The following is a 17,721-nucleotide window of genomic DNA, read 5'->3' on the forward strand; positions in this document are numbered from 1 at the left end:
GAAAAAAAAAGATCAAAATTATGAATAGTAAAATGGCAATAGCTACATATCTATCAACAATTACTTTCAGTGTAAATGGATTGAATGTTTCAATCAAAAGATATAGGAGAGCTGAATGGATAAGAAAAAAAAAAAAACCCTTACATATGCTGCCTACAAGAGACTCACCTCAGGTCAAAAGACACACACAGACGGAAAGTAAAAGGACAGAAAAAGTTATATCATGAAAATGGAAATGAAAAAAAATTTTTTAAAGCTGGGGTAGCAATACTTATACCAGACAAAACAGACTTTGAAACAAAGGCAATAACAAGAGACAAAGAAGGACCCAGTAATCCCACTTCTGGGTATTTATCTGAAGAAATCCTAAATGCTACTTTGAGGGGACGTGTGCATCCATATGTTCATTGCAGCATTGTTTACAACAGCCAAGATGTGGAGGCAGCCTGGAGTTGATGAAAGAATGGATAAAGAGAAGGTGGTACATATATACAGTGGAATATTGCTTGGCCGTGGAAGGGAATGGGTTCTTGCCATCTGCGGCAGCATGGATGGACCTGGAGGATACTGTGCTGAGTGGAGTGTCAGACAGAGAAAGACAGATGCAATGTGATTTCCCTTATATGTGGAATCTAAAGAACAAAATAAACAAACAAAAAAATGGAAACAAACTCATAAATACAGAAAACATTTTGATAGCTGCCAGATGGAAGAGGGGTGAAAAAAGGGGCAGGGATTAAGTACAAATTGGTTGTTAACAAAGTAGTTATTGGGATGTAGAGTATAGCATAAGGAATATAGTCAATAATATTGTAATAACTATGTATGGTGCCAGGTGGGTATTAGATTTATCAGGATAATAGATGGGAAGGCGTTGGGGACAGGGTGATAAAGGTGAAGAGATTAAGAAGTACAAATTGGTGGTTATAAAATAGTCATGGGGATGTAAAGCGAAGCATAGGGAATATAGTCAATGATATGTTAAGAACTATACATAGTGCCAGGTGGGTACTAGACTAGTCAGGGGGATCACTTCTTAAATTATATAAATGTCTAACCATTATCCTGTACACCAGAAATTATATAAAATAATATTGAATTTCAATTATAATTGAAAAATTTAAAAATGGGGGGAAAAGTGAAGGGAAATAAGAGGTCCAAATCTCCAGGTATAAAACAAACAAGTTATGGGGATGTAATATACAGCATGGGGAATATAGTCAATAATATTGTGATAACATTGTACAATGTCAGATGGTTGCTGGGCTTATATCACGGTGGTTACTTCTTTAAGTATATAAATGTTGAATAATTATTGCGAACCTCTGAAACTAATATAATATTGTATGTTAGCTATATTTTTAATAAAAATATTTTTTTAAAAAGAAAATACAACAAATTGTACCTGTTGCAGATAGAGCTGGGAACATGTATCTTCAGATCTTCTGTGACATCTCTCATCACATTTTGATAACCAGACATTCCTGCGTGTTTGATATAATAAGGATTGTTTCTCATTAAGAATTCCCCCAAATGATTAATCGGATCAAACTTGGTTGTAATATCAACTTCTGCCAAAAGCTTTTCTTTTTCCACTTGCATTAACATTTTTTCCACGCCAGGAACTAAGGTGGGTAGAAGTTTGTCAAGCAAATATACACGAGTGTTCAATGTCATGTTTTCAGTATTGAGCCACTCTTTGGGCAAATAATCCTTAGGGAGCTTTTTCTCAGCCTTTTTTTCTAGTTCCTTCTTCAGATGATCCTTAGCTATTATTTTCTGCTGCATTGCTTGAGCTCTTGCCTCCACTCTTTCAAAAAGATGTTTTTTCCATGGTTGTTCTAGCTTTGAATCCATTACAGTTGGATCTAAATCAAAAACCACTTTCGCAGGTTTTCTAACCACAATATTCTTTGAGACTTCAATGCCAGAGTCCTGTTTTGAACCAGTTGAGATTTCTGGCTGCCCCTCCAAGTTTAATTCTAAGGGTGGGGGGGGAGTAAAATGTAAGAAATATTAGAAGTAGATTTTAATCTATGTTGCTTTTAATATTATTAGAAAAAAGTTATTTTATATCCCTTTATACGGTGTATTCAAACACAGCTGAAAGTAACAGAAAATCAGACAATAGTGACTTTAACCGTAGGACATCTATTGTTGACTTAATCAGAAGCCATTCAGCAGCTCAGTGTTTTTCATTAAGTACCTAGCCTGTTTCATTATTCTTTATTCCTTTCTTGTGCTTGTACCTCAGGATCACAAGATGGCTATTGCAGTTCCAGGTATCACTTGTGTGTAGGAAAAACGGACTGGGAGCAAAGGGGATTTCTCCTCTTGGGGTTCTGTTTTATTATTCCAGAAGAGAAGATTCCAGACTCCCTGCTCCAAGACTTTCCTTTACAGTTCATTGAACCCTAATTAGGTTACACGTCCACCCCCTAGCTGGTAAAGGGAAAAGGGATTACTACGAATAGTTTTGACCATTCATAGTTTGTTCCTTCATGTCAGCGTTTAGATCAAGTTCTCCGATATCAAGGGATTTTCATTTTCTATAAAAGTGAAGTTCAGTTGTCAGGCAGAAAGGTAGCTAAATGTGTGCTGAGTGGGCAGTGCATGTTTAAATATATTTTTTCCCATGCTCATATTTCCAGGCTCTTTCATGTGTTCATTTTTAAAATGTACTTTGAAGCTATCAGACAAAAGGAGCGGACTGAGAACAGGCACCTATATCCCCTCCCTACCATAATCTCCAGAAATGACAGAAAAGGCTGTGTGTATTTTCGTGTAAACATGAGAATGCTGACGATCATGAAGGGGGCCTTCAGGAGCCAGAAATTTTGAGTCTCTGAAAAATGTAAGGTAGGTGGGATTAGGTTAATTGATGAAAATATGGGACTAAAAATGTGCAGGAAAAAAAAATAGACACTGTGAAATTTGGGAGCAACTTTGAGGCGCCCCAAGTTCAAAGGATGTAGATATGGGTAACAGGAATGAATGACTTTTTGTGTATCTTTACCCTCTTTTGAGCTCCTCACCAGGCACCAAAGGCATTCACCCCTGCACTGGGGCAAAGGGGCTTGAGATAGAGAGACTGGATAAGGCCGCTACACCCAGAGAAAGGGACTCGCTCACACACTTCACTGTCCGCACATCTCACCCCTCATTTACAATCATTGGCAGCAGGCTACAGAAAACAGAAATTTCATCCACAAAAAAAGCAAACGGGGTTTCCTGAACGCAAATCTTAACACACACATAAGATTCACTAAATATTTCAAGAAAACTATCTCTGTGACTAAATTCAACAAATGCAATAATTAATACCACCCAAGGAAATACCATTAATAGAATAAATGTAAGGAGTCTCTAAAAGAATGTTATAAAAAAGGAGAGAGAGAGAGAGAGAGCTTGGACACCTAGTGTTCAGATCTTGGTTGCTAATATCATTCTCCAATTAAAAACAAAATCAGGACTCATTGGAGAAATGGCTGACTTAAGTATATATTCATATATATATATATATATATATATATATATATATATATATATATATATATATATCTTCCTCCCCCAAGCCCATAACCCCAGTCTAATCATGATTAAAAACAAACAAACAAAAAACCTTCAGGCAAAGTCCCAGCTAGGGAAATTCTACAAAAATACCTGATAGTACTCCTTCACACAATTTTTATTTCTCTAGCGCATGGGATACTGGTGACCACGCCCTCTCTAATGATATGTTCTTTTCATGGTCTGTCTATCTCTTTGCCCAAATCTCTTCCAGGAGCCACCCTTCTCTTATTCTTAATCCATTTGGTTTAGATGAGGCTGACCTCACCCATTTAGTTCCAGGGATGGGTGGTGATCCAAATCTGACCACTGTCAAGGTCATTAAAAATAAGGAAATCTGAGAAACTGTTTGAACAAAGAAAAGTCTAATTAAGTAGTCTATAAAGAAACCCTTGAAAAGCCAACATTTAATCTAAAGAATGTCCTAAATCCAATAGTAGATAGTATTTATGAACCTCCCTCCTAAGTTTTTATTTCCTCCTTGGCTAGTTCTCTTATTCCAGTGTGGGGAAGTTGGGGAGGGTAGTATACTGCTCTCCTTAACCACTATTTTTGTGTGTTGTGGGGTGTTTCTGTTCTGTTTTGTCACCCTGCTCATTAATATACATTGTTTTTATTTTTATTTTAAATAAATGTGAAAGAGAGCAATTCTTTAAGTCTGCAGGTTCTAATGTACTCTCTTTGCTTCTAACCTTTCCAGCATAACCCAAGGCAGATATTCCTCCTACTACTTTAAGAGTATGCTACGGATGTCTAGCAAATTAATATCTACCCACCTGCCATGGCTCATTAGTAAACTCGCACACCAATTAGGGCATTTTCTATCTTTGTTGCAGCCTGTTAGTGCTCCTCTCGTGTGCTTGGCTATTCCAGGTTGCTAAGCAGTAATCCTAGTACTTACACTGCCCCACTAATATGCGGAATGGAAGTAGTTGTGTGTTTGGTTACAACTTTGTTCAAACACTTCTCTCTTAGGGCCATAAAATGAAGAAAAGAAAAGGAGGCACAGCAATTGCAGGGTTAATAAATCAGGATTTATTGAACAAGCCTATCTGCAGCTGTCTTGAGAGTGACCTCTGAATTCAAGGGTCAGAAATGACAGCACTGCCTCAAGGGCAAATTAATTCAGACATCCAATGGAATATAGTTTCAAACAGGTACTGGGGTTTTCAGTAGGCCAGTGTTTGGATTTGGACCTTCCTAGACCTTTTACAGGTAGATTGATTCATTTATACGTGCACTCAATAAATAGTTAGCAATGTCTCACTTCGTGCCCAGCACTATGCTAAACACTGAAATTCTTTTTCAGGATTATCTTCCTAAACTCTTTATAAAATTAAAAGCATTTCAAATTGTCCCCCCACATACACACCTTCACTCCTGTATTAATCCTCCTTCTAACATACAAAGACCTATTCAGGCATTCGGGGCATAAATGCTTTCAACTAAACAAGTAGGAACACAAAAGAATTCCTTATTCATTTTTTGAAAAGTTCAGCCTCGTAAGTGACTTTTATCATTTTCTGCATTTAGTGCCTGGCTGGCTGCTGGGCATGGCCTCAGCACAACCCTACTTAAGGAAATAAATGAGAATGAATTACAAGCCCCATTATAATTTGCCTTAGTAGATTCTTTCTTCACAAGGAGGCATGTAACATGGGTGGGACTGGCTCCTGATTCAAGTGGTGAAAATTGACCCAACAAGGTTATTTAACTAGATGTGTGAAGTTCTCTTTAAACACAGGCCCTGTCTGAAACTCAGCTGGCTTGGTCTTATCAGAATGTCTTAACACTTCTACATACTGTGGAATGACTATTGGGAAAGCAGAGGAAAAGCAGCACTATGAAACACTGTAGAATGAAAATTCAATAGCTATAGGAAAAAGCATTTTCCTACAAAACTTTGTTAATCTTAGGGCTGTGTAATGCAACAGAACTGAGCAAACTGATAGTAAAAAAAGAAAAAAAATTTCTCAAAATACAAGTTAAGCTCATAGCCTGAAAAGTAAAATAATTAGGGTAAAGAAATAAGGAATTCACAGGGTACGTTTAACCACAGTATTTTCTATGTAAAAATATGTGTTTGAGTGCATTCTGGGAGCTGCCTGGCAAGATAACATCATTTTGACATGTATATAACAAGGATAAAAACACTTCATTTGACATGTTGAAGTTGCAGTAACAATTTCTTTTTCTACTTCTCACACACACGCGCGCACACACACACGCTCACAAAGGAGATTCAGAATATTAGGTTGAATTGTCCCAGATCACCAAATAAATAAGTACATTGCATTGCATTTAATATCACAACAAGCAACTTCAATGTTTTCAGTATATACATATTCTGGGATGAATAGACTTACACAAATAAAACATACTTCTTTCTATCATACATGGAAAGGCAATAACAGAAATTTAAAATACAAGAACAAGAAAGACCAAAAACATTTGATTGATGTTTTCTAGAGAGGCAATAAATTACATGAGTGAATACATGTGTGAAGTTTTGCAGATGCAAATTTGGCCATAACTGATTACATAAATACCTAATTAGATTTATAACATATTGCCTAGATCACAATTCTGTTTATCATGAGTAAAATGAAAGAGTTCATTTATAAACCAGACCCAAGTGATTAAGGTAACGGCAAAGTATATTGTCATGCAGGGACTCTGGTCCCACTCCCTGCACCAGAACACAGGATATGGTGAGGCCAAAAAAGAACACCCACGGAGCCATGGATAGGGGGTTCATACCACTGTATTCTCCCTGGCGGCTAGGTTGGAGACACAGGAAGCAGGATCCACACGATGTGTGATCTGCTGCCTGCTTCTCTGCCAACCAACTAACCCCTTGCTAGCTGCAATCCGTGCTTGCTAGCTCAGCTATGGCAGTTATATCAGTGGCCAATGGCTAACTGGTTACAGCTGACGGCCATCTACTACTCGAGCCAGCACCTTTCCACATGAGGCTGAGAGCCTGGAAACTAGTCTCTGGGACTCTTTCTCCACATATATGTATGGGGTAGTGGTGGTACAGGGTGGGAGTGAGGAAGGAAGTACATAAGATCAAGACACTATGTCGGGGGTGAGACAGGTGGAGAGGGACTTGGCAAGCAACTTTTTAAAAGTTAGTGAAGCTGTGTGAAAATCGTACTAAATTTACAATAAAGACAGAATAAGTGTTGGAAAGCTTGGTTCTTAATGTGTATGTATTAAAATATGTATTAATAAGAAGAAATAGGAAAATCACTGCTTTGCATTGGTTTATAAGAAAAATAACAATAAAAATAACCACTGGAGAAAAGCAAGCACCTAAAATTTATTTTAGCATCTATATATAACAGCAATTTATAGTGTTGAAGATGCTTTAATAATTATTATTGTAATCAGCCTAGCACAGCCCATCACACACTAAACATTCATACTTGTAAATGAAATTGAAGGGAATTTTAATTAATTGAAATACAAATTAAAATTGTTAAATTTTAAATACTGTAAAGAATTTCTGTCATATAGGATTTCATTAAGTATCTGAAGTTAGAAGAACTAGTGAAAGGGATGAATGTCTTGCCCACTTATTTGTTGCCTTCTTGACCCTATAAATTTTCATTTTTTTCAGCTTTTTTAAAAAAATTAAAGTTTATTGGGGTGACAAGTGTTAGTAAAGTTACATAGGTTTCAGGTGTACCCTATAAATTTTCGATCGGCCTAATTATGTGGGATTTCATTTAAGGATGGGACTAGAAGTCAAACAGAACAAATGTGTGGTCAAGAACAGGAATAAAAAAAAACAAGCAGGTTCAATCACCAGGGCTCCTCATTTTGTTTGTATTAATAGGTTTTCAGGTGTGTATCAGTCAGCAACCTTAGCTAATTTTCTGTTTAAGTACAAGATGAATAGACCTAAAGTTGCCTCAAAAGTATTAGTAGAAGGTGAAGGAAATACATTTTAAACTATTTCCCAAGCTGCATTTAAAATACCCCTAGCATTATGTTTTTAAAGGGCAAAATCATGAAGAATGTATCCCTAATGAAAACTTAATAGTTTTCAATTCTATTGTATAAAGGAAAAGCTGGTTCTCTACCTGGGGGTTTGATTTCATTTGTTGCTTCTTTTGCTACATGGTTGCTGGTGTCTAATGCAGAACTGTCTGGTGGATTCTGTGAACTCTGAAAGGAAAAAAGAAACATGAGTTGCTTTTCCTCAAAATTGCATAACAATTCCCAATTAAAGAATGCAGATAAATGCCTTGTAGGAGTTACCAAACATTCCTACTTAATTTTGCTAGGATTTAATGCTGTATATTAGAAGCAAAGCAGTAATCACAGTCTATTTACTGCATTCACAAGATAAAATACATTGGCTCAACATGTTAGTGCATCTTCCTATTGCTAACAAAGCAATATGCTAAGAATATTATCCTAGATGTGCACTATTCCTTGAATTATACAATACTTTCTAGAAACATAACTTGAGACCACAGAATAGTGAAATCAGACATTTGAACATGCTATTCTCTTTTACTGTTAGAATCATCTTCCATATTTGTGGTGGAAAGAAAAACATTTACATCTTAATTGAGGAAATTAAAGGTTAATCTTATCAATAAATAGTGGCAAATAGCTTTTGTATTCATGCTTATGTACTTTTAAAAGCATAAGAATATTTTTAAGACTCACATTAGTCAAGTTAATGGTGAACCAATATAACTATTTTCAATTGTCTCCCCTTTTCTATAAAATGCTTTCTCATATGTCCTGTATTAATAAACACAAAATTACTTAAATGATTAACGTAGAAGTTAAGTTTTCAGAATGATAGTGAAGTTACCCTAAAAACTGATGGTTATTGTACTTAGGGTAATAGTTCTGATTTTAGAAAGCAACCTTTATTTATCTATAATCATAGTAACTCTTAACAAATTATCTATGGAAGATTCTTGCAATATGTTTAAGTGAGTCAGCTTGATCAACATGAGTTTGGCCTTTTCCATTTGACACTTTGTTTATCTGTTTGAATACCCACAACTTTTCTTTTTCTTCTTTCATACGAAAATTAATTTTGTGTCCAGTTTACTCTCCCGCATTAACATCTGATTATTCATGAATACTCTACCTCAATGGGCTCTTTCACTTCGGTTGCTTCCTGTTTATTATCTTTGTGTTCATTTCCATTTTCCTAGGCGGAAAATGGCAGTGTTAGTAAGTGGTATCCAAAAGGAACTGGAGATAAAACTAACATCTTATACTCTAGTGTAGCAAGCTTTTTATGTAAAAAAATTTTCACATAATGAGCAAACATCACACCAAATAAAATCACACCAAGAAGCTGTATTAACAAATTCAAACAGTAACAGGCGTGTTAAATATAAGGAATGCCAACCAATTAGAACCAAGTAGAAGCAGGACACTGCTTCTTAGGTGACCCCCCTTTTTCAGCATTTTTGTCAAAATGCTGATGCAGAATACTTCAACTAAAAAGAGAAATAATTAAGTGATAGAATATGATATTGCCTCTCAATTTTCCTAAGAATGTTGATTCTCAAATCCTCTCAGGGTCAAATGGTTAGGAACCTATTTAGGCCACATACCTGAGCAGGTTTGGGTTCCTCTTCAGATGCTGACTCACTCATCTGGACCACTCAAAGATATCACCAAATGACAGGGTAAAGGATTATCAGACCATTATTTAATAACAAAAAGAGAAAAAGTAACAACAAAAAGTACTCTGAAAGATCAAAATCTCCCCCACCCCCACCACATCCCACCATTCTATTGAAAGGCAATAAGTTCTCAACTGCTAAATGTTTCAAACTGTACTACTGTTATTACTGTTATTACTGACCAAAGCTAGATTAATGCTAGGCTAGTGCTCAGGGAGGCAGAAAAAGGGAGAAAAGAACTATAAAATAGCCAGAAAACAATAAGATGACATTAGTAGTAAGCCCTTACCTATTAATAATTACTCTAAATGTAAATGGATTAAATTCTCCATCAAAATGCATACAATGGTTGGATAGATTAAAACAAAACAGGACCCAACTATATGCTGCCTACAAGAGACATTAGCTTTAAGGGCACATAAAGGCTCAAAGTGAAATGATGGAAAAAAATATCCTGTGCAAATGGAAACCAAAGACAGCAAAGGTAGCTATACCTGTATCAGACAAAATAGACTATGCCAAAAACTGTAACAAGAGATAAAGTCATTATATAATGATAAATGGGTCAATTCATCAAGAATTATGGGTTACAGAATTACAATATTAATTGAATTAACAGTCCAGCTATGTGAAAATTGGGGCACTGATTGGGAAGAAGGGGTACTCTGAAATTTGGAACAGGGACATTTAGTTGGACTAGGAAACTGATAACTTCAAACTCCTGAGTCACCCTGAGCCTCTTTTGCCAATGGAAACAGTTTGTCCTCCTGTATTTATGGAGATTAGCCTTCTCTTAATTGCAAATCTTGTGATAATCCTATCTGGGGCAATTGCCTTGCAAGGGGATGCCCATTTTCCTCAAGACTCATCAATACCACTTCTTACTTCTAGTAGAATCATAATTAAAATCAGACCTTAAAATGCTCCAGCAGGGAAAGTACAAAGTCTGACCAGGGAGGTAATAGCTTTCACAGCAACAGATTTTCACTATTTGCTTATATAGTGGCAGAAACCCAGGGAATATGTGATCATTTGTTATAATACCCAGCAGAGTATATTATAAGGAAGTTAAAACAAGGAGCATGGAATATAGTACGGGGTTTTTTAGAATTTCTTTATATGGCTACTCTTCTCAGAAATTGATGTGTTAATGTGTTAGCATCTCCAGCTAGAAGTGACACTAACCATTTACTTGGTAAGTTTACTGAAACTTAGACTCCACAGTGGCCTATGTTTAACTGAGATACCAGAACTTCCCTGGCATAATATAAGAAGAAACCCAAAGGCTTAGGAAGACAGGAATGTTGGAGTAGATTTATCACCTATGACCTGCAGTTCCACTCCCCCCAAGTACATCCTCCTAGGGGACTCTGGGGACATTCCTTTACTAAGGCATAAAAAACCACATTAGAGAATATATACTTACATCCTTGAAAAGCTCTATGGTGGCTTTCTTCTGTAGGCTAGGCATGCTGTGATGACCCATTTCAAAGTAGCAGAGGCCAAATGTCAGTGGTGGGTACATTTACCATAAAGAGAAGTAGAGACATAGTGGTAATCAGATGCTTTGACCCTTAGTGATCTTTGTGGTTAAATAATTATGGTGGCCCAAGGAATAAAATAGATGGCCAGCCTACTAAAATGTTGATGATCTACACATAATATTAAAAATCCATATATGGTGGCCAAAAATATAACTTTAGTCACCACAATGGAGAGTTCTGATTTCTCACTGAGTTTCCAGATCTAAGCCCCTTTATTAAAAGGAAGGCTAGAGTCCCTAAAGGGAGGATTCTGCTGCATTGCCATTAGTATATACTGAAAATCTTCCTCTTAGTCTTCTCCACAGGGACCTGTGGCCATTTCCTAACGTGACTGTGTGCTAAGGAAAAAGAAATATCCAAGTTATTCAGGGATTTCTAAACATTGGCACTAAATTGATGTTAACTCCTGGGGACCCAAAATGCAACTGCTGTCTACCAGTCTAAGTGGGGCTTAGGTGAACAGGTGAGAGATGCAGTCTTAAGTTTAAATCACAGTGAGCTGAGTAGGTCCATAGAACGACTCCCTGGTAATTTCATCAGTTCCTGGGTGTATAATTAGAATACATACCTAGTAACTAACAGAACTTCCATATTGCTCCCCCTATCCTGGAATAAGCACCATTATAGTATGAAGGGACAAGTTCAAGCCCTTAGGAATCCCCTCCCCCCCCCACACACACATACCAGGAGACTAAACAAAAATTATTGCTTTCTTCGGATGGCAGAATGGGGAATTACAGACATTAGTGACACCAACACAGATCTGAAAGAAGCAGGGGTGATGAAACCTATTTCATGCCAATTTAACTTGTCTGTTTGGACCTGTGAAGAAGGTGAACAGATCTTAGAGAATGACTGTGGAGTATTACAAATTTCATCAGGTGATGCCTCCAATTACAACTGCTCTTCCATATGTAGTATCTTTACTGGAGCAAATCAACACAGCCCCTGCCACCTAGTATGCAACTATATTTCCATACAACTAGGCAAGGAACACCAGAAGCAATTTGCCTTTACTTGGCAGGGCCAACAATATAACTTCACAGTCTTGCCCCAGGGCTACATCAGTTCTCCTGCTCTCTGCCGTAATACAGACCACAGAGGTATTGAGCATCCTGACCTTCCAATCAGCATTGAGTTGGTCCAGTACATTGATGACACTACGCTGATTGGATCTGGGAAGCAGGAAGTAGCAAGTGGGAGAAAGGTAAGAATCAAATATGATTTATACTTGTAAATTTTGAATTGTGAAATTGTTTTAAATTTATCACCTAATTGTATAAAATAAGCTATCAATAATGACTACCAAATGATAATTGTTCAACTGTCTTGTTCAGGAATTATATAGTCATTTCAATCATAAAACCCCACATAACAATAAAAAGTTATGTTTATAAGAAGGAATCTCAGGTTTTGCATCAATTTTGAGAATTTGGAGGCTTACATAGAAAATTCAACACTTATCATCCTTAATACATTTACTTTATTTTCTCATTATAATTATATTATAGAAACAAAACAATTTCTTTTGTTCACCAAGTCCCATGTAGTTGCCTCCAAATCCCCTTTATCCCAGTGTGCTGCACAAATATCATCATTTCTATGGATGTCATGATATGAAAAAAAGTTGAGAAGCACTGCTTTAAACTTTAGATCAGATTGTTAGCCCTGGATGGATTTCAGTGTGTGTGTGTGTGTGTGTGTGTGTGTGTGTACCCGTGATGCAGGAACTCTGCTCCGCTCCCCGCCTAAGAACACAGGATATGGTGAGGCCAAAAAGGAACACCCACGGAGCCATAGATAGGGGTCATTCCACTATATTCTCGCTGGTGGCTGGGTTGGAGACACAGAAAGCAGGAGCCCCACGATCCTTAACCTGCGGCCTGCTTCTCTGCCAACCAACTGACCCCGCATCGTAGCCGCGGCGGTTGTATCAGTGGCTAATGGCTAACTGGTTATAGCTGATGTCCAACTAGTCACAGCTGATGGCCATCTACTACCCGAGCCAGCACCTTTCCACGTGAGGCCAAGAGCCTGGAAACTGCTCTCTGGGACTCTGTCCCCACAGTGTGTGTGTGTGAAATATACAAATGTATCTTTCTGGAGAGATGGTTAATAATTTTCATCAGATTCTCAAGGCTTAAGAACCAGGTGATCTCAGGAATGTCAAAAGTTCCCCTATAATTTCACCCCCAAAGAAGTGATGATACAAGTTAAGTGTTAAATGAACTCCGAGGGCACAAATAGGCTTCCATTTTCACAGGTGGGAAGAAGAAAGGTGCTATAAGTGAAAGTAGGAGGACTTTTATCTCTTTGGCTCACTCTTTTGGGAAGGCTGCTCTTGGCCTCTATCTCTTCAAATTCAACTAGCACAGTAAGGAGATTATAGGATTTTCTCTCTATTTGAAGTAGATACCTCCTTCCTTAAGTCACCAGAAAACCAAGCAGGAACCAGGGTGGAGTAGGTATAAATGGGGCGGACAGCATGGATTTCAAATGCTCACATGTGATCTAGCTCAGTTCACAGAGTAGCTATATTGGGATCTGCAGTCAAAGCCTGAAAGCCAGTATCATAAAGAGTACATTTCCAAGACCTTTGCCTCTGTGTTTCTGAAACACTTTGTACATATCTAGACTTCTATATATGTATCTCCCTTGGAGGCTAACAGAGGTGGCTGAAGCCATAGTACCACTAAATCTTACTGTAATAATTTGATGTAGTTTTCCCTGCTAACCAGCTGTAAGCCCTAAGGGGTAGACTCTTACTTTGTTTTTAAAACAGTGTCTAGTATAAAATACACACTCAGTATTTCCTCAATGGTGAATAAATTAATGAACATGCACCAGTCATTTCTAAACCTTAGTTTCCTTAAAAGGTTGTGTACCAGGAAATTTCCCCTGTAAATGAATAAATTAACTTCCTGATACAAACTTAATGTGAATTTGGGTACCTTATGATCCCAGTTTTGACCAGGATTTTATCACCTCAGATGCGCTAAATAAAGGTGTTCTGTACTTACCTACACAGGAGACATGTCTTGACCACTAATCTATTTCTACGATGAAGAAAAGGCATGAATCATGTCTTTTTCATTCTTTTTATTCCCTTTTGCTTGGTGCTATTTTCTACACATAGGGTACACTAAGCAAAAACTGACTGAACTTGGGACAAACTTTGGAGAATAATAATTTTAATTACATACAAGGCTTTTCATTTTATACTGCACTTTACCATATAGTATTATCTCATACGATCACAAGTATCCTGTGAGGTAGAGCTCCATTGTAGAAATGAAGAAACTAAAGTTCAAACAGTTTAAGCCATTTGCTTAAGGTTTTACAGAACTGGAACTAGAAGCCAGGTCTTCTGACTCCGATAGTAGTTCTCTTTCCCACTGTAAGATTAATGGAATTGTCTCTCATCTTCCAAAAGAATTTAAGATTATATTGCTACACAAAAGTAGATAATCAGTGTTGCTGTCCCTAGGGAGTAAGAAAATCAACATATAAATACATTGCTAAGACCTATTGTATTGATTTGAATAATACTTTTTCTAGAATGGTACTTTGGTTTATAAATCCCGTTTCATTTATTTGAGTTCATTCAGCTTTCAGCTATGTATATTTCTTGGCTATACATGTAGCTTCCTGTTTGGTCTCCCAAGCATTGGTTCAAAGTTCTTCTGAACTTTGTCTTCTCTTTTCCTGTTTAAGACTTTGGCTCTGGGAAAAACAGTCAAGATTGTTTAATCCGTGAACCATTCATCTTTAATTTTGTCTCGCAGGCACTCTTGACCACCACCAGGGGGCAAAAGCCTACCAGCTGGCTTCTCCGTAACACGTTTCTACACGAGACTACTGTACAGGGACCCTCAGTGTCTGATTCTTGATGGAACCTCCCTGCTAATTATTTCAACCAGAGGGCCCCAGGGAGAGAACAAAGGCTCAGCACAGAGGGCTCTAGTGGCACTTAACCATACAGAAGCCAGAAAGAGCTCATGACAACCCTGTCAGTTTAAAAGAAGCAATGAGATCCAAGAGAGTTTGAGCGACAAACAGGAGGAGGTGGGCTTTAATAACTGCAAACTCCTGAATGTGTGTTTTCTACAGCTTTGACAGGTAGTGATATTTACCAGCGCTTCCTCTCAAACTGAGAAATAGCTTTGTCAGTTCTCTTTCGCTGTGTAAATAATCAATGGTATTTGCACAGGGCGATCTTTCCCCCTTTTTAATTTTGATTTTTCATTGCCTTCTTGGCTTATGCTCTGCGGACGGTTTCTTCTTAAAACGTATTCCTTTAAAATATTTAATCCGCATTTCACGTATGTCTTTGAAATAATGAAAGCTAGAGACAGAGAGAAGAAACCTCAAGAAGCAAATCCCGTTTAAAAGAATCTCTTCTCAGCAGGAAGCAAGTGGGAGGTAAATAGCAGGTTGGACCCTTACGGCTCCGCGAGCCCAGCTTTGTTGGCCTCCCAGGCTCCCTCGGCCTCAGGACTAATGAACGAGTCCTTCGCCAGGGGCCAGGGTAACAGGGGAAGCATGAGGCTACCGTGAAGCTTCCCAAGGTATAAAATTAAAAATCTTTCTCTCCAAAAGTCTCATCCTAAAACATGGACTCTGAGACGGAAGGGCGGGGACAGCTCAGGAAAAGCCCCCGGGAGCCGGGTCAAAACGGGTCGCGCCAGGAGGGGTTTCTAGCCCAGTTAAGTTCGACCCACGCCCGGAGAGAAAGCGTTTGAACCCCCACGGAGCCCGTTCCCACCAGAAAACGTCTCTGAGTCAGGTTTTCACTCAGTTTCTTGTCACTAAGGTGGCTTAAGCTGTGCGCCCCATCTCAAAAGACGGTTGTCTCCGAGGAGCGGGGACGCCAGCGGCCCCAGCCCCGGGGCCCCCTCGCCACACCCCACCCCCCAGCCCGCGGCCGGCCGACCGCGCGATGCCGGCGCCAGGGAGGAAACCCGGGAGGGGGCGGCGGCCAGAGGCGCACACTCCCCGCCGGCTTCCGGCAACTCAAGGGTTACGGCGAGGCGGCGGCGCGCGCCGAGGGGAGAGGCGGTTGCTGACAGGTGGCGCCTGCGCACTGGGAGCGCTCATTGTGCCCCGCAGCTGCCGAACCGCCCGCCAGCCACCCGTTCCGCGCGTCAGTCTGCGAGAGTCCGGTGGTGGGTGCGGAGCCTGCGGCCGTCCCCGCGGCCTCCTCCTCCTCCCGGTTCCCCTCACCCCTACCCGACACTCCTTTCCCCATTCCGGCTCCGTCACCCGCCCGTCCCCTACACTCAGGACGAGAATGCCCTGCCCGGAACAACCCAGCAGCGCCTAGATGGCTTTGGTCACGGTCCAGCGGTCGCCTACCCCCAGCACCACCTCCAGCCCCTGTGCCTCGGTGAGTCCCTCCCAGCGGCCGCTCCGCTCGCTTCTGTCACTGCGGCTCCGCTTTGCCTCAGCGGGTCCCGCCGAATGCCACTGCGCACGCGCCGCGCCGCTTCCCAGGCCTTGGCACTCGGCTGCCGCGCACCCCCCACTCCCCCCATCTTAAAGACGAGCTGCAGAAACTGCAGGACGTTGATTTTTGCCCCCATCCCTCTGGGCACCCAGCTCACAGTCCTCGCCCGCACCCCCGTGTGGCATGCCTTCCTATGGCTTGAGCACTTCCTTTTGGGAATGAGTCATTCTGGCTTTTCACCCTCCCCCTTCCTTTACCCTCAGTTGCTCTGCTGCAGGGAGAGGACCATGGGACTCCTGCGTTGCCCCTTCCTCCCACCCACGTCCCCTTCCCCACACCCATTTCAGGGACCGGTTCGGTATGCGCACCCTGCACGCCCTCCTCCGGGCTCTGAGCCCCGGGTGTGCGCCGTAGTCACTCGCTGTCTTTCTTGTGCTCGGTGCTGTGCGGGCTTCATTGGACTGGCGAACGGTAGTTACTCCTTGGTTTCTTCCCTCCTCCCCTCCCCCAAAGGGTGGCTGTGCTCTCTGCTTCTTGGACCTCTGATTACCTTTCCTCTACGAGATCCCGAAGCATCTGGCGCTGCTTGATGACCGGTGCCAAGTCATTTACATCTGACGGACATTTATGCCTTACATTCATTGATCATGACCGTTCTCGTTCCTGGGTCGTGTTCTTACGGCTCTTTAGTTCAGATGCCTATGCCAGTGAAGCCCGCTTCCAGCGGGAAAATACCCAGTAACCAGTCTTTTCCTGCAGGGCCCTTCTTTGCCTTCGCTCCTCGCCCCACCCCCACGCCTTTGCACGCTATTCTTTTAGGCTTTAATTTTGAAAATATTTATTTTTCGAAATAAAATCTTGCACCAACGGGGTGAAATGGGATCTTTAAAAAAATCTAGATGTTTTAGAGAGAAATAAACCGAATGAAAATATGAGCAATTGGGAAAACCATCTTCAACTTCCTACAGAACTGTAATTTTGAAAACTGTGTTTGGTGGATTTCTTAGTTTCAAGTTGCCAAAAGGTATTCAATAAACACTGTACCGTCTTCCACTGTAAAAAAAATCGTGTTACTTTTAATATTTATGTAAACTGAGGTGTGAGCTTTGATATCTTGAAAATATGCTTGAGTATAATTTCAACAGTTTCCTGAAGTTAAAAAAATTTTGTTGTGTATAGTGGTGTGTTTTTGTTTTTCTGAGCGTTCTTTTGCATTGTGTGTGACCAAAATGACAAATATATCCTAATTCAAGAAGTGGTAGTGTTTCAGATGTTAACTTACCTTGTGTTGTTCCAGATAGCAGGACTAGGGTCCTTGTGTAGAAAGAAATTCAGGGAGGCAGATTTCCAGTGATTGTAAGGAAGAATTTTGTAACAGTGGAGTGGACTGCTTTGCAAAATAGTACCCATTGCTGAAAGTATTCCATCCAAGGCTGGAGGACCTTTTACCTGGGAGATGATAGAAAGTATACCTGCAATGGGGGAACTTCTA

The 17,721-nt window shown here is 40.0% G+C and overlaps 2 protein-coding genes across 4 annotated transcripts in view; one reads left to right on the forward strand and one right to left on the reverse strand.

The window, feature by feature from the left end:
• EFCAB5 (EF-hand calcium binding domain 5) overlaps window positions 1–14,048 on the reverse strand; it is a 93,208-nt gene extending 79,160 nt beyond the window's left edge. The window contains exons 1-7 of the mRNA XM_033089418.1: window positions 14,016–14,048; window positions 11,904–11,958; window positions 10,666–10,711; window positions 9,168–9,209; window positions 8,693–8,755; window positions 7,662–7,746; window positions 1,406–1,982 (exon numbers count right to left, since the gene is read on the reverse strand). Of these exons, the coding sequence (XP_032945309.1) occupies window positions 1,406–1,982; window positions 7,662–7,746; window positions 8,693–8,755; window positions 9,168–9,209; window positions 10,666–10,711; window positions 11,904–11,935 (845 nt within the window). The 5' untranslated portion in view covers window positions 11,936–11,958; window positions 14,016–14,048. The remainder of the gene's footprint in view (window positions 1–1,405; window positions 1,983–7,661; window positions 7,747–8,692; window positions 8,756–9,167; window positions 9,210–10,665; window positions 10,712–11,903; window positions 11,959–14,015) is intronic.
• A 1,847-nt stretch (window positions 14,049–15,895) lies between these two features.
• SSH2 (slingshot protein phosphatase 2) overlaps window positions 15,896–17,721 on the forward strand; it is a 223,431-nt gene continuing 221,605 nt past the window's right edge. For 2 of the 3 annotated variants that reach the window (XM_033089164.1, XM_033089166.1), the window contains exon 1: window positions 15,896–16,169. In XM_033089164.1, coding sequence (XP_032945055.1) covers window positions 16,107–16,169 — 63 coding nt within the window. In that variant the 5' untranslated portion in view covers window positions 15,896–16,106. The remainder of the gene's footprint in view (window positions 16,170–17,721) is intronic. The other variant, XM_033089163.1, reaches the window with a different exon arrangement.

This window comes from Rhinolophus ferrumequinum, chromosome 21 (genome assembly GCF_004115265.2).
Source record: "Rhinolophus ferrumequinum isolate MPI-CBG mRhiFer1 chromosome 21, mRhiFer1_v1.p, whole genome shotgun sequence".
NCBI classification, from domain to species: Eukaryota; Metazoa; Chordata; class Mammalia; order Chiroptera; family Rhinolophidae; genus Rhinolophus; species Rhinolophus ferrumequinum.